Source organism: Hyperolius riggenbachi, chromosome 12 (assembly GCF_040937935.1).
Source record: "Hyperolius riggenbachi isolate aHypRig1 chromosome 12, aHypRig1.pri, whole genome shotgun sequence".
NCBI lineage: Eukaryota > Metazoa > Chordata > Amphibia > Anura > Hyperoliidae > Hyperolius > Hyperolius riggenbachi.
The window spans coordinates 213028072-213044601 of record NC_090657.1 but is presented as its reverse complement, the minus strand read 5'-3'; the positions used below and the strand labels follow the sequence as shown (position 1 = coordinate 213044601).

Genomic DNA, 16530 nt, shown 5'->3' with positions numbered 1-16530 from the left:
GGATGTACAATACGAGCCTCTGTGACCGAGGCTGGCGTTTGCACATATACCCGCGGTTGTACAATACGAGTCCTCTGTGGCCTGGGCTGGCGGTTGCACATAAACCCGCGGATGTACAATACGAGCCCTCTGTGACCTGGGCCGGCGGTTGCACATATACCCGCGGATGTACAATACGAGCCCCCTGTGACCTGGGCCGGCGGTTGCACATATACCTGCAGATGTACAATACGAGTCCTCTGTGGCCTGGGCCGGCGGTTGCACATATACCCGCGGATGTACAATATGAGCCCCCTGTGACCTGGGCCGGCGGTTGCACATAAACCCGCTGATGTACAATACGAGCCATCTGTGACCTGGGCCGGCGGTTGCACATATACTGGCGGGTGTACAATACGAGCCCTCTGTGACCTGGGCCGGCGGTTGCACATATACCGGCGGGTGTACAATATAAGCCCTCTGTGGCCTGGGCCGGCGGTTGCACATACACCTGTGGGTGTACACTGCGAGCCCCCCGTGACCTGGGATGGCGGTTGCACATATACCCGCGGATGTACAATACGAGCCCTCTGTGACCTGGGCCGGCGGTTGCACATATACCCGCGGATGTACAATACGAGCCCTCTGTGACCTGGGCCGGTGGTTGCACATATACCCGCGGATATACAATACGAGTCCTCTGTGACCTGGGCCGGCGGTTGCATATAAACCCGCGGATGTACAATACGAGCCCTCTGTGGCCTGGGCCGGCGGTTGCACATACACCTGCGCATGTACAATACAAGCCCTCTGTGGCCTGGGCCGGCGGTTGCACATACACCTGCTGATGTACAATACGAGCCTCTGTGACCTGGGCCGGTGGTTGCACATATACCCGCGGATTTACAATACAAGCCCTCTTTGACTTGGGCCGGCAGTTGCATATATACCCGCGGATGTACAATATGAGCCCTCTGTGGCCTGGGCCGGCGGTTGCACATATACCCGCGGATGTACAATACGAGCCCTCTGTGGCCTGGGCCGGCGGTTGCACATAAACCAGCGGATGTACAATACGAGACCTCTGTGACCTGGGCTGACGGTTGCACATATACCCGCGGATTTACAATACAAGCCCTCTTTGACTTGGGCCGGCAGTTGCATATATACCCGCGGATGTACAATATGAGCCCCCCGTGACCTGGGATGGCGGTTGCACATATACCCGCGGATGTACAATACGAGCCCTCTGTGACCTGGGCCGGCGGTTGCACATATACCCGCGGATGTACAATACGAGCCCTCTGTGGCCTGGGCCGGTGGTTGCACATATACCCGCGGATATACAATACGAGTCCTCTGTGACCTGGGCCGGCGGTTGCATATAAACCCGCGGATGTACAATACGAGCCCTCTGTGGCCTGGGCCGGCGGTTGCACATACACCTGCGCATGTACAATACAAGCCCTCTGTGGCCTGGGCCGGCGGTTGCACATATACCCGCGGATGTACAATACGAGCCCTCTGTGACCTGGGCCGGCGGTTGCATATAAACCCGCGGATGTACAATACGAGCCCTCTGTGGCCTGGGCCGGCGGTTGCACATACACCTGCTGATGTACAATACGAGCCTCTGTGACCTGGGCCGGTGGTTGCACATATACCCGCGGATATACAATACAAGTCCTCTGTGATCTGGGCCGGCGGTTGCATATAAACCCGCGGATGTACAATACGAGCCCTCTGTGACCTGGGCCGGCGGTTGCACATACACCCGCTGATGTACAATGCGAGCCCTCTGTGGCCTGGGCCGGCGGTTGCACATACACCTGTGGGTGTACACTGCGAGCCCCCCGTGACCTGGGATGGCGGTTGCACATATACCCGCGGATGTACAATACGAGCCCTCTGTGGCCTGGGCCGGCGGTTGCACATACACCTGCGCATGTACAATACAAGCCCTCTGTGACCTGGGCCGGTGGTTGCACATACACCCGCGGATATACAATACGAGTCCTCTGTGACCTGGGCCGGCGGTTGCATATAAACCCGCGGATGTACAATACGAGCCCTCTGTGACCTGGGCCGGCGGTTGCACATACACCCGCTGATGTACAATGCGAGCCCACTGTGGCCTGGGCCGGCGGTTGCACATATACCCGCGGATGTACAATACAAGCCCTCTGTGGCATGGGCTGGCGGTTGCACATATACCTGTGGGTGTACACTGCGAGCCCCCTGTGACCTGGGCTGGCGGTAGCACATATACCCGCGGATGTACAATGCGAGCCCTCTGTGGACTGGGCCGGCGGTTGCACATACACCTGCACATGTACAATACGAGCCCTCTGTGGCCTGGGCCGGTGGTTGCACATATACCCGCGGATGTACAATACGAGCCACCTGTGACCTGGGCCGGCGGTTGCACATATACCCGCGGATGTACAATACGAGCCCTCTGTGGCCTGGGCCGGCGGTTGCACATACACCTGCGCATGTACAATACAAGCCCTCTGTGACCTGGGCCAGCGGTTTCACATATACCCGCGGATGTACAATACGAGCCCTCTGTGACCTGGGCCAGCGGTTTCACATATACCCGCGGATGTACGATACGAGCCCTCTGTGGACTGGGCCGGCGGTTGCACATACACCTGCGCATGTACAATACAAGCCCTCTGTGACCTGGGCCGGTGGTTGCACATATACCGGCGGGTGTACAATACGAGCCCTCTGTGGCCTGGGCCGGCGGTTGCATATAAACCCGCGGATGTACAATACAAGCCCTCTGTGACCTGGGCCGGTGGTTGCACATATACCCGCGGATATACAATACGAGCCCTCTGTGACCTGGGCTAGCGGTTGCACATATACCCGTGGATGTACAATACGAGCCCTCTGTGATTGTCATGTCATAAATGCCACCCTGGATTGGCATGAAACACTTGGCAGCTTCCTGGAAGAGCTGTAGTAAAGCATTTGAAGCAGGACGGTCCGTTATTGGATCATGTGGGGACAGAGGCTGCCTCTGTCACAGATCGGGTTACTCGGCCTGGCACATCACCCTCCATCCCGGCCTGTTCCTGGGCTGTGACTGTAACCAGATCAGGGCACTGTCTCCTGGGGGCTGGCGGATGCTCTCCATCCTTCACCACCTGGCCTAAGTGTTCACAATCCTGGAGCCCCGCTAACAGCCGTCTCTCAGCACGTCCGCTCTCCAGGAGAAGGTGTAAATGAGAGGCACGCTGCACTCCCCCCATCTGTCCTGTATACTGGATACAGCGGCTGCATCCACGGAGGAGAACACTAACCGCACAATATACTGTGTACATCGGCTGCATCCACGGAGGACAACACTATCCGCACAATATACTGTGTACAGCATCTGCATCCACGGAGGAGAACACTAACCGCACAATATACTGGGTACAGCGGCTGCATCCACGGAGGAGAACACTAACCGCACAATATACTGTGTACATCGGCTGCATCCACGGAGGAGAACACTAACCGCACAATATACTGGGTACAGCGGCTGCATCCACGGAGGAGAACACTAACCGCACAATATACTGTGTACATCGGCTGCATCCACGGAGGAGAACACTAACCGCACAATATACTGTGTACATCGGCTGCATCCACGGAGGAGAACACTAACCGCACAATATACTGGGTACAGCGGCTGCATCCACGGAGGAGAACACTAACCGCACAAAATACTGTGTACATCGGCTGCATCCACGGAGGAGAACACTAACCGCACAATATACTGTGTACAGCGGCTGCATAATACGAGGAGAACACTAACCGCACAATATACTGTGTACAGCGGCTGCATCCACGGAGGAGAGCACTAACCGCACAATATACTGTGTACATCAGCTGCATCCACGGAGGAGAACTAACCACACAATATACTGTGTACATCAGCTGCATCCACGGAGGAGAACACTAACCGCACAATATACTGTGTATATCGGCTGCATCCACGGAGGAGAACACTAACCGCACAATATACTGTGTACATCGGCTGCATCCACGGAGGAGAACACTAACCGCACAATATACTGTGTACAGCGGCTGCATCCACAGAGGAGAACACTAACCGCACAATATACTGTGTACAGCGGCTGCATCCACGGAGGACAACACTAACGGCACAATATACTGTGTATAGCGGCTGCATCCACGGAGGAGAACACTAACCGCACAATATACTGTGTACATCAGCTGCATTCACGGAGGAGAACACTAACCGCACAATATACTGTGTACATCAGCTGCATCCACGGAGGAGAACACTATCCGCACAATATACTGTGTACATCGGCTGCATCCATGGAGGGGAACACTAACCGCACAATATACTGTGTACATCGGCTGCATCCACGGAGGAGAACACTAACCGCACAATATACTGTGTACATCGGCTGCATCCACGGAGGAGAACACTAACCGCACAATATACTGTGTACAGCGGCTGCATCCACGGAGGACAACACTAACGGCACAATATACTGTGTACAGCGGCTGCATCCACGGAGGAGAACACTAACCGCACAATATACTGTGTACATCGGCTGCATCCACGGAGGAGAACACTAACCGCACAATATACTGTGTACATCAGCTGCATCCACGGAGGAGAACACTAACGGCACAATATACTGTGTACAGCGGCTGCATCCACGGAGGAGAACACTAACCGCACAATATACTGTGTACATCGGCTGCATCCACGGAGGAGAACACTAACCGCACAATATACTGTGTACATCAGCTGCATCCACGGAGGAGAACACTAACGGCACAATATACTGTGTACAGCGGCTGCATCCACGGAGGACAACACTAACGGCACAATATACTGTGTACAGCGGCTGCATCCACGGAGGAGAACACTAACCGCACAATATACTGTGTACATCGGCTGCATCCACGGAGGAGAACACTAACCGCACAATATACTGTGTACATCAGCTGCATCCACGGAGGAGAACACTAACGGCACAATATACTGTGTACAGCGGCTGCATCCACGGAGGAGAACACTAACCGCACAATATACTGTGTACATCGGCTGCATCCACGGAGGAGAACACTAACCGCACAATATACTGTGTACAGCGGCTGCATCCACGGAGGAGAGCACTAACCGCACAATATACTGTGTACATCGGCTGCATCCACGGAGGAGAACACTAACCGCACAATATACTGTGTACATCGGCTGCATCCACGGAGGAGAACACTAACCGCACAATATACTGTGTACATCAGCTGCATCCACGGAGGAGAACACTAACGGCACAATATACTGTGTACATCGGCTGCATCCACAGAGGAGAGCACTAACCGCACAATATACTGTGTACAGTGGCTGCATCCACGGAGGAGAACACTAACCACACAATATACTGTGTACAGCGGCTGCATCCACGGAGGAGAACACTAACCGCACAATATACTGGGTACAGCGGCTGCATCCATGGAGGATAACACTAACCGCACAATATACTGTGTGCATCGGCTGCATCCACGGAGGAGAACACTAACTGCACAATACACTGTGTACAGCGGCTGCATCCACGGAGGAGAACACCGCACAATATACTGTGTACATCGGCTGCATCCACGGAGGAGAACACTAACCGCACAATATACTGTGTACATCGGCTGCATCCACGGAGGAGAGCACTAACCGCACAATATACTGTGTACATCAGCTGCATCCACGGAGGACAACACTAACCGCACAATATACTGTGTACATCAGCTGCATCCACGGAGGACAACACTAACCGCACAATATACTGGGTACAGCGGCTGCATCCACGGAGGAGAACACTAACCGCACAATATACTGTGTACATCGGCTGCATCCACGGAGGAGAACACTAACCGCACAATATACTGTGTACATCGGCTGCATCCACGGAGGACAACACTAACCGCACAATATACTGTGTACATCGGCTGCATCCACGGAGGACAACACTAACCGCACAATATACTGTGTACATCAGCTGCATCCACGGAGGACAACACTAACCGCACAATATACTGTGTACATCGGCTGCATCCACGGAGGAGAACACTAACCGCACAATATACTGTGTACATCAGCTGCATCCACGGAGGACAACACTAACCGCACAATATACTGTGCACAGCGACTGCATCCACGGAGGAGAACACTAACTGCACAATATACTGTGTACAGCGACTGCATCCACTGAGGAGAACACTAACTGCACAATATACTGTGTACATCAGCTGCATCCACGGAGGAGAACACTAACCACACAATATACTGTGTACATCGGCTGCATCCACGGAGGAGAACACTAACGGCACAATATACTGTGTACAGCGGCTGCATCCACGGAGGAGAACACTAACCGCACAATATACTGTGTACATCGGCTGCATCCACGGAGGAGAACACTAACCGCACAATATACTGTGTACAGCGGCTGCATCCACGGAGGAGAACACTAACTGCACAATATACTGTGTACAGCGACTGCATCCACTGAGGAGAACACTAACTGCACAATATACTGTGTACATCGGCTGCATCCATGGAGGAGAACACTAGACGCACAATATACTGGGTACAGTGGCTGCATCCACGGAGGAGAACACTAACCGCACAATATACTGTGTACATCGGCTGCATCCACGGAGGAGAACACTAACCGCACAATATACTGTGTACATCGGCTGCATCCACGGAGCAGAACACTATCCGCACAATATACTGTGTACAACGGCTGCATCCACGGAGGAGAACACTAACCGCACAATATACTGGGTACAGTGGCTGCATCCACGGAGGAGAACACTAACCGCACAATATACTGTGTACATCGGCTGCATCCACGGAGGAGAACACTAACCGCACAATATACTGTGTACATCGGCTGCATCCACGGAGCAGAACACTATCCGCACAATATACTGTGTACAACGGCTGCATCCACGGAGGAGAACACTAACCGCACAATATACTGTGTACATCGGCTGCATCCACGGAGGAGAACACTAACCGCACAATATACTGTGTACAGCGGCTGCATCCACGGAGGAGAACACTAACCGCACATACTATCTTTTGTGTACAAAAAAAGGAATTCTTTTGTTGTATCCGATCACTGCTGTTTTTAAAGGGACCTTGAGCGGTGGACTTAAATGAAAATCAGCACTTACCTGGGGCTTCTTCCAGCCCCTTCGTAGCCCGCAAGGTCCCTCGGCGTCCTCCAGCTGTTGGCCCCGGCTGAAGTCATGCGCAATTGCCCATGCACGGCCTGTCCTCTCACCCGGCTCTATCACGCGCTTCCCGCCGTAAGCCTTCTGCGTGTGCACAGTTCAGTCTTTCGAGAACCGTGCGCGTGCAGAACTAAGGCGACACGTGCGTGACCAAGCCAGGTGCATGGCCAGGCTACACATGCACAATTCTGCACGACTATTAGATAATTCTTACCTGGGGCTTCTTCCTGCCCCCCTGTAGTCTGCTCCTCTGTGTCTGTCCTCTCCTGTCCATTCTCCTGCACTCTGCCCTGGTAAAGTCCTCTACTGAGCCAGTCGTGGACTGCTGAGCATGCGCAGACCCCCTGATCGTCCCTTTCCGTGCCCGGGATTGTTCTGTGCACGTACAGTTTGCTAAGACTGTAACTGCACATGCAGGGGATGTAACTAGAAATCACTGGGCCCCACTGCAAAACTTTGGCTGGGGCCCCCTCCCCCCTTTTCTCGCTGCATGCACAGGTAAACTGAGAACCAATGCTATTCATTTGGCTAGTGCACACTTGAATGTGTTTTCCCCATGGAGATAAAAACATACAGCAGTGAAGCACTGTAGGCAGTTTTTCTATCAATTACATTAGCTTCTGTGATAAAATGTGCATGTTTTCACACATACAGACACACTGTGTGCAAAAAGCGCATACAGAAAACTGACAGATGAGTGTGCTCCCAGCCTCAGCTTATCACACTCACTCTGCCCACCTCTGATGGAGCAGAACTGGCTCTGTAGACTCCTCCAGCATCACTACAGTACAGAGCACTTGGGGAGGGGTAGAGAGGCTGGGGTGCTGGGCCTTGTACACAAGAGCCTGCTGCACACTGAATAGAGACTGTCTACAAATCTTTGTCTGCAAAACTTTGTATGATTCCTTGTCAGTGGCTGAGCAGGTGCAGGCATTAGAATTGTGCAGACAGCAGAAAGCTTTTTCTCTCTGTGCCCTTAATTTCAACCCCCATGGGGCCCCCTGTGGCTTCTGGGCCCCCCTGCGGCTGCATCCATTGCAAAGTCTATTGTTACGCCCCTGTGCACACGGGTGCCATGACCACACATGCACAATGGCCTGCAACCCGGCTGGATCGCAAACTCCACTGCGGCGCAACAGAGGGGACTGGACTGACATGGAGGGAACTATTGGACTGCAGGGGGCTGGAGGAAGCTCCAGGTAAGTATAAATCCTTGTGATACGTTTGTCTCAGGTTTACTTTAAAGCGAGATTTTCAGCCACAAAACCAAATTCTATTTAAACCCGGCAGTGTGTTTAAAATGCTGCCATAAATCTCTCTCTGCAAGTACAAGCTCTCCAATCTATTTAGGAAATCTCTCTGCTGTAATTCTATTTTCTCACTCCCCGAGGCTCTTTTCTGTGCCATTAACAATGACCCTCCCACCTTCCTGCTTCTCACTGATTGGCTGAGCAAACTGCGGCCTAGCTGGAACATGATCCTCTGCTCACTTGTGTTTACAAGCAAGGCTGAGGTGACTCAGCGATTGGAGGAGAAAAGAAAGAAAATTGTTAAGGGAAGAAATGACATCAGGATTTAGCCTCAAACTGTGGGCAAAAGACATGGTTCCCAACAGGAACATAATTCTCTTAATTTACTATATTAAAATCACTGAAATCAAAACGTGGACAGTACAATATATATGTTTTGTAAGTAGAGCAAGTATTTATCTACTTATATATGTGTTTTTTCCCCTGGCATAGTATGGCTAATCCTGTAACCCAGGATTGTACCTTCATCCCAATCAGTAGCTGGTACTCACTTACCTACAATACATCTTTTCCTTTTTCTGAATAGATCATCAGCGTCGGTCTTTAAGGCTGGCATTGTGGTAAAACCCCTATCATAGTGTGATGTTGGGGCCATGAGTCCTGTCTGTGACCTTTGTTGCATTGTGGGAAATAACAGCTGTTTCCAACTGCCAACAAGCAGCGTTTCTCTCTGTACGCAAACAACCTTTACAGCTTTTAGCCTATCACATGGTTACTGGGTGTGTTTCTAGATAATGGCAGTTGGTGCTGTCTGTTTTTTCTAAGTCTGCCAGCACTAAAGATGTTGACTTGCAGGCTCACGGTGGATCATACAACATGAACAAATTGCATGGCGAATACCAATCATTTCTTGATCTACTTTTATTTAAACTAACTGTGCAATGTTTATTTACATCCCCCCCCACTATCTTTCAGTAAAGTTCCTGTTTAAAGAGGCCCTGTATGGACATACTGTAGAGTGCAGTAAATTATTCAGGATTTCCAATTAATTAACTTGGTTTCAGTATCATAAACCCCACCTATAGCTTATATTGGTATGTAGCCCCACCCTCCCAGTAATGCCTAGCCCAGGCTGATTTATAATGTGGCATTTTGGGATGCCAGGTATATTTTCTATTGGCTTCATAACGCTCAGTAAGCAAACATTCCGCAGAGCTACATCTGACAGGACTAAAGATGTGCCACCAGTAGTAAATGTCAGAATGTAAATATGGGTGAGGAAAGACTTTACAATGGGCAAACACTAACTAAATAATTTATAAATGAATATTGTGTAAAAAAAAAAAATTGCATTAATTGCGTTGTATTCTTTACAGTTCCTTTTTCCCATCTGTATAGACTTTTTCTGCAATTTGTACTATACAAGGCAAGACACAGAACATTTATATCACGCTTTTCTCCTGGCGGACTCAAAGCGTCAGAGCTGCAGCCACTAGGGTGCGCTCTATAAGCAGTAGAAGCACCAGGGAGTCTTGCCCAAGAACTCCTCACTTTGAACCCTGGTCTCCTGTGTCAGATCCAGCCATACAACTTTATGAACGCTATAGTCTCAGTCTGCTTGCTGCTTTCTCATCTTTAGTGTGCCTAGAAGAGTTTATCTTGGGTCAGACATAAAAATAGCTGAAAAAGTTTACTTGAAAGCCGCTAACCTCCCTCTGATTCCTGCGCATCTGGCCGTCTTATCCTATAAGCACGCCCGGGACACGTTGCCCCCTCTCCTCCTCCTCCTCTGAGCATCTGTCAGCACCTGCACTGACATCCAGCAGCAGCTAAACCTTCTCTCACACTTCCATAATGAAATGCTAACATTACACTGAGGATTTATGCTGCGGAGGAGCGAAGGGACTTAAAGGGTGCGATGTAGGCTGGAGAATTGACCGGCGGAAACATGCAGAGGTTGTGCGGCGCGCATTCTGTGCCCACCCTGGCAGGGCACCAGGATGCCCTGTGCGCAAAGCCCTCTGATCGCTGGTAATCTGCTGCCCTGGGAACGCTTAATCCTCAGCCTGTCATATTTCAAGGCCTGTGTTCCAAACTCCGCCCCTAGGAGTCTCTCTGCTTAAGTGACATGCCCTGAGACCACCCACTTTCTTACTACACACCTTTTCCTGGACCTGTGTAGCACTCCCTTTGCAAAACTCCATGTAGACGGTCCTTGGTTTAGCTAAACTTTTTTTCATTTGTGGACCACGATGGGAAATTTTACAGAGCAGCCAGACCCTTTGGTATAGGTAGCAGATGTGAACCCACTCTTCCTCTTATAGGTAGCCAGATGTTCCCCCAGTATCTGGTGGGCCCCCCAGGTTGGGTAGTAGATATGTCCCAGTATTAGGCAGTTTCCACCCAGTACAGGTAGCTTATGTGCTTCTGACCGCTCCCCCCACACCAGTACATGCAGGGTGCAAATTAAGGCCTCGTTCACATCATACGCGCTTCCGTGCGCATTTGGAAGCGCGTATGATGTGCTGAAATGCAGGAACGGCAGAAGGGCATAGACAGCCCTTCTACCGTTTACATCTACTGCACTGCGCAGCAGTAGGATGCTCTATGATGCGCTTGCGTACTGCTGCCTGCATTTTGCCCGCACCGCAGAGCTGATCCCATCACTGTCAATGGATGGGATCAGCAGGGCAGCGGCGCAGATGGCGTGCGATCGTACGCATTGCATTCGGATCACACGGCCATCTGTGCTAGCTAGATGTGTACGAGGCCTAAGGACTCAATCACACCAGTGCGCTTCTGTCCGCTTTTGTCCGCTTTACTTCTCGTCTGGAAGCCCATTGGTCTGGAAACCTCTCAGAACCAGCACCATGCGGAATCCCACAACTTGTGCAGATTTGGTGGGCATAGGAACTTGCTATGCCATGAATTATGAACAGTAGGTCAGCTGCTTCCAGGGGACCTTGATGAGATCTGTCCCTTTTGCAGCTCTGGACGAAGGTGTCAAAGCTGGAGCCGCTTGTTTCTCTTATGTCTGGCATACACGGCTCGTTTCTTCCTTATCAATCGAGCCGCTGATGGCTCGATTGATAATATCACATATATATATATATATAGAGAGAGAGAGAGAGAGAGAGAGAGAGAGAGAGAGAACAGGTCCGATGACCCGCCGGATAGATTCCCCACTCGATCCCCGCGGGCGGACAATAGCGGGGAATCGAGCGGCTGATAAGGGATGCCAGCGGGGACGAGCAAGAAACGATCTGCGCGCACGTGCGGACGAGTCGTGACACGCCGGCATAGAGCCGCTGGCTCGATCCGGCGCATAAAACTCACCGTGTATTCCCAGCATTAGACTCAGTTTTATGAGGTTTTGTCAAGCTAATCTCTGGATGGGCTATAAACCTTCCTAGAACTCTTGTGAAGCCTTTCACACCTAAGTGAAAGGTTCTGTAATTAAAAGCTATCAGTGCTTGCTGGCAGAGCCAGAAAGGAGGAGAAAAAAAAATGTTTTAAAAAATGTCATTTTTGGTATTTGCAATGGAATTTGCGTTTGTGACTCAAATGGCACATATGCGATTTTCTCAGGAACGGCGTGGGCGTCACGGGTTACACAACTTCAAAACAGATGCAACAAAATGGAGGATGTTGGCTTTCAAAAACAGTTTGTGCGCAGAGTGTTTCGTACTAGACTCTTCCACCGCCTTGAGGTATTCTCATGGAAGAGACCCCAACCTCTAATCTTTCTGCACCTGCTAGTGTACAAATCCTGCAGGGAAGGTAATCTACAGACAGTTATTCTTTGATTCTGATCGGATGATGCGCTGCAGTCTCACCTTTTTATCGTATAGAGCATAAGCAAAACCAGACAGTCATAGATGGTATCATGATGGATCAGGTGACCATCTGCTAATACATGGTCACCTTTAGACCCAGCTCTTATTATTGTCCGGGGGCAGCTGGGTATACCCTGTGCGTTATGTAAGTGCAGTACTGCCAGACTTATTTGCTTACATTGGAGGAGGGAAGTTGGGGATGCAGTGGTCCTATATATGAATGGCAGGATGTCCCTTAACCTACAGCAGGTCCGGATTTACATCACGGGAGCCTGTAGGTACAGATGTCCTAGCAGCTAGCACCCTAGACTCCGCCCTCCATGAACATACAAACCCCTGCCAAACCGCACCGCAAGTGTGCTGGCTGGCCCAGCTGTCACTTCTCCCTCACTTTCTTTGCCCGGCATAGGTAGCTACAGGTGCCCCTTAGCATTAGGCAGCCTCAATATTAAAGAGAGTCTGATGCCTTGCAAAAATCCTGTTTTTATTAGACATTTATCTTCAGCAATATGAGCATAGCTAAAACACAGCTTTCCCGAGGCAGAACGATGTAATTAAACCCTCCAAATCCCGGGACAAAATTCAATGACTTTCCAGGTTGTGGAGTTTGCTGCCCAGGGGAGGCAGAGCTTTAGCGCTATAGCTCTGCCTCCATTAGCTTCAATCCCCGCCTCTACCTGCCCCTCTCAGTGAAAAAAGACAGAGTGGAGGCAGAGCTATAGCACAAAGCTCTGCCTCTACCAGGAAATGATCCCCGAATTTTGCCCCGGGGATTTGGGGAGGTTGATTACATCGTTCTGCCGCAGGAATGCGGCGTTTTAGCTTTGCTTATACTGCTGAAGATAAATGTCAAATATAAAGAGGATTTCTAGAAGGCTTCAGTGTCTCTTTACGTAGCTAGTGGTTCCCCTGACTGAATGGAGATCTGGTCAGTGTAATACAGAGGCGGGTGAGTAACCTCTCATTTACATTCTGCTCGGGACTCTGCATAATGAAAGGAGGGGAGGCACTAGGGGATGTGAGTGAGCCGCCTTTCCACCATCAGGCGCCTGTAGGCACGTGCCTACAGTGCCTTATGGTAAATCCAGCCCTGACCTATAGAGAAACCTTAAAGAGGATCTGTATTGGAAAAAAAACGTACCTCGGGAGGTGGATGCCTCCGGATCCTATCAAGGATCCTCCTCGGCGCCATGGCAGCAGCGATAGAGCTCCCCCCGAACAGCGGGGATGTAAATATTTAGCTTCCAGGCGCCGGCTCAGTAGCGACTCTCGGCTCGGAAATAGGCGTAAATAGCCGATCGCTGTCGGTCCGCTCTACTGCGCAGGCATATGCCTCCTGCACAGTACAGCGGACCCAACTGAGATCGGCTATTACCACCTATTTCCAAGCGGAGAGCCGCAACAGCGCCCCTGCTGGAACAGGGAAATGTAAATATTGCACAGTCTGACAAATTGTTGGCTGTGCGTTCCGTGGGCTGCAGCGAGACCGCCGTGGGACGGAGGAGGACAGGGGAAGCCTCTATAGGACCCTGAGGCTACCCCCTCCCGAGGTGAGTACCCCCAGGGGCATTTTTTTTTCAATACAGAGTCTCTTTAAATGACAGGTTGGCGTCAGGCTTTTGAAACACAATGTACTAGGTAAAATGTTTCCTAAGGTGCCCATTAACAGTACAGTCTCTCAAACAATCGATTGGAGCAGGTACTGTTAATGGTGCAGATGGACGATTGTTCCATCACTTCAAATTTAGGAACGATTCTTTTAGCCATATTGGATTGCTTATAATTCTTCCCTCCCTTGGTTGGCTCCAAGCTCTTCCTGTGTGGGAAACCCACGTGTAAGTTGAACTGTTGTAACACTGTGATCTGGGTTTCAGCCCCTCCCACTCAGGCATTGTTCTGTGTGGACCCGCCCACAGAGTTAATCTTTCTACTAGGGAACTTTCAGCCAAATTTTAAAAACAATTTTTATGTATAAAATTACCCATTGTGTGTGTGTGGTTTTTTTTCCCCTGAATTTCTATTTTTTTAATTGTTATTTAATTATTTTCTCACAGCCAAGTTCTTCCCACGTATGACAGTTTGGATGAACCTTCTGTTAAAACGATGAGTTCCATCTTTGCTTCTTCTCTGAATGTCGTCACCACGTTTTATGTGCTGGTAAGTTATTCCATGAAACGGAGAGGCCTTTGCTAGCTGTTTTTATTAATGTTTACAACCAACTTCAGAAATGAGAAACTGTCATGTATTGACTGTAGCAGAGCAGGAAGTGGCCAGGGAGACATATGAAGGTGGAGTTGGATGGTCTAGCACAGGGGTCTGCAACCTTTAAGACATAAAGAGCCACTTGGACCCGTTTCCAAAAAGAGAAAAAAAACTGGGAGCCGTAAAACCATTGTAAAACAAATCGTTAGCAGATATGACCCCCATATGCACAAATCGTTAGCAGATATGACCCCCATATGCACAAATCGTTAGCAGATATGACCCCCATATGCACAAATCGTTAGCAGATATGACCCCCATATGTACAAATCGTTAGCAGATATGACCCCCATATGCACTATCCTTCAGCAGATGAGACCCCCATATGCACAAATCGTTAGCAGATATGACCCCCATATGCACAATCCTTCAGCAGATCTGACCCCAATATGCACAATCCTTCAGCAGATCTGAAAAGAAAAACCCATTTACTCACCTAGTCAGCTAGACTCTAGCAGGAGCAGAGTGGAGCAGGGAAGCAGTAGCAGAGCAGGAAGTGGCTGGGGAGACATATTAAGGTGGAGTTGGATGGTCTAGCAGGAGCAGAGTGGAGCAGGGAAGCAGTAGCAGTAGCAGTAGCAGAGCAGGGAGTGGCTGGGGAGACATATGAAGGTGGAGTTGGTGGGTCTAGCAGGTGCAAAGTGGAGCAGGGAAGCAGTAGCAGAGCAGGGAGTGGCTGGGGAGACATATGAAGGTGGAGTTGGCGGGTCTAGCAGGTGCAGAGTGGAGCAGGGAAGCAGTAGCAGGTGTTGGAGGTTTTGGCAGGAGCACTCAAGCTTAAATTTTTTCATCTTTTCCCTCTCAGGTCGGCTTCTTTGGCTATGTCAGTTTTACAGAAACGATTGCTGGTAACGTGCTGGTGAACTTCCCCTCTAACATCGTGACAGAGATGATCCGAGTGGGCTTTGTGATGTCGGTTGCTGTTGGGTTCCCGATGATGATCCTTCCCTGCCGGCAGGCCCTCAACACTCTCTTGTTTGAGCAACAGGTGGGTGTGATGCTGTCTGGTACACCCGAGCCAGGGCTGGCATTGTCCCTGGCTGTAGCTACAGCTATACATGAAGATTCCTGCTTCCACATCCCCAGCCACCCCCAGCCTGGCTTGCTGACACAAGGCAGGTTGGCTCCATGAATTCATCTGTGGCCTCAGCAGAACAGAGGCGTAGCTTTGGAGGGGGGGGGGGGGGGCAAGGGGATGACATATGTCCCTGGGAGCAGCACTGTGAGGGTTCTTAGTCCTGCTGCTGCACCCCTACATTTGAGAGGTGGCTCACTGGGGGCCCGAAGTGCCCCCACTTCTCTCACTCCTTCCCTGTGCAGAGGAGTGTGGGAACATAAATAACAGCAGAAGACTCGCCGGCTCCAATGTTGCGATGAAGATGTCCTCTCTCCTCTGCATAGAGCACTGCACGGGGGGACGCATAGAACCTTGGGGGGACAGTGCAAACAAAAGTTTTTGTTTTTATAGATATACATATGCACAGAGGGAGATACTGGTTGCCTTGCACCAGGAATCAGCCATTATTACTCACAATTCAACAAGGCTCCCACAGTGTGATGTCTGGACCTAGGTCCCCCCCTGCCCCTGCCCCCCCCCCTTCCCCCCGGGGTGATCTATTACAGAAAATGTAGATTTCTCATGGGAAAGGGGGTATCAACTACTGATTGGTATGAAGTTCAGTCCTGGGATACAGTTCCTCTTTAATCCTGCTTTTTCACTAATGTTACTCTTTTACTCGTTCAGCAAAAAGATGGAACGTTTGCGGCTGGTGGTTACATGCCCCCATTACGCTTCAAAGTTCTGACCCTCACAGTGGTGTTCGGGACCATGCTGGGTGGAATTCTTATACCAAATGGTAAGTTCTTGAAAGTCACCCTATGTTGTCTGAACTAATCTGTTTGAGCTAATGTGGTACCACAACTGTGGT

General features: G+C 50.6%; 1 protein-coding gene across 2 annotated transcripts in view; it reads left to right on the top strand.

Moving 5' to 3' along the window:
* Positions 1-16530, top strand: part of SLC38A10 (solute carrier family 38 member 10) — a 124881-nt gene that overhangs the window by 51871 nt on the left and 56480 nt on the right. For both annotated transcript variants that reach the window (XM_068263016.1, XM_068263015.1), the window contains exons 7-9: positions 14395-14497; positions 15408-15590; positions 16347-16458. In XM_068263016.1, the coding sequence (XP_068119117.1) occupies positions 14395-14497; positions 15408-15590; positions 16347-16458 (398 nt within the window). The remainder of the gene's footprint in view (positions 1-14394; positions 14498-15407; positions 15591-16346; positions 16459-16530) is intronic.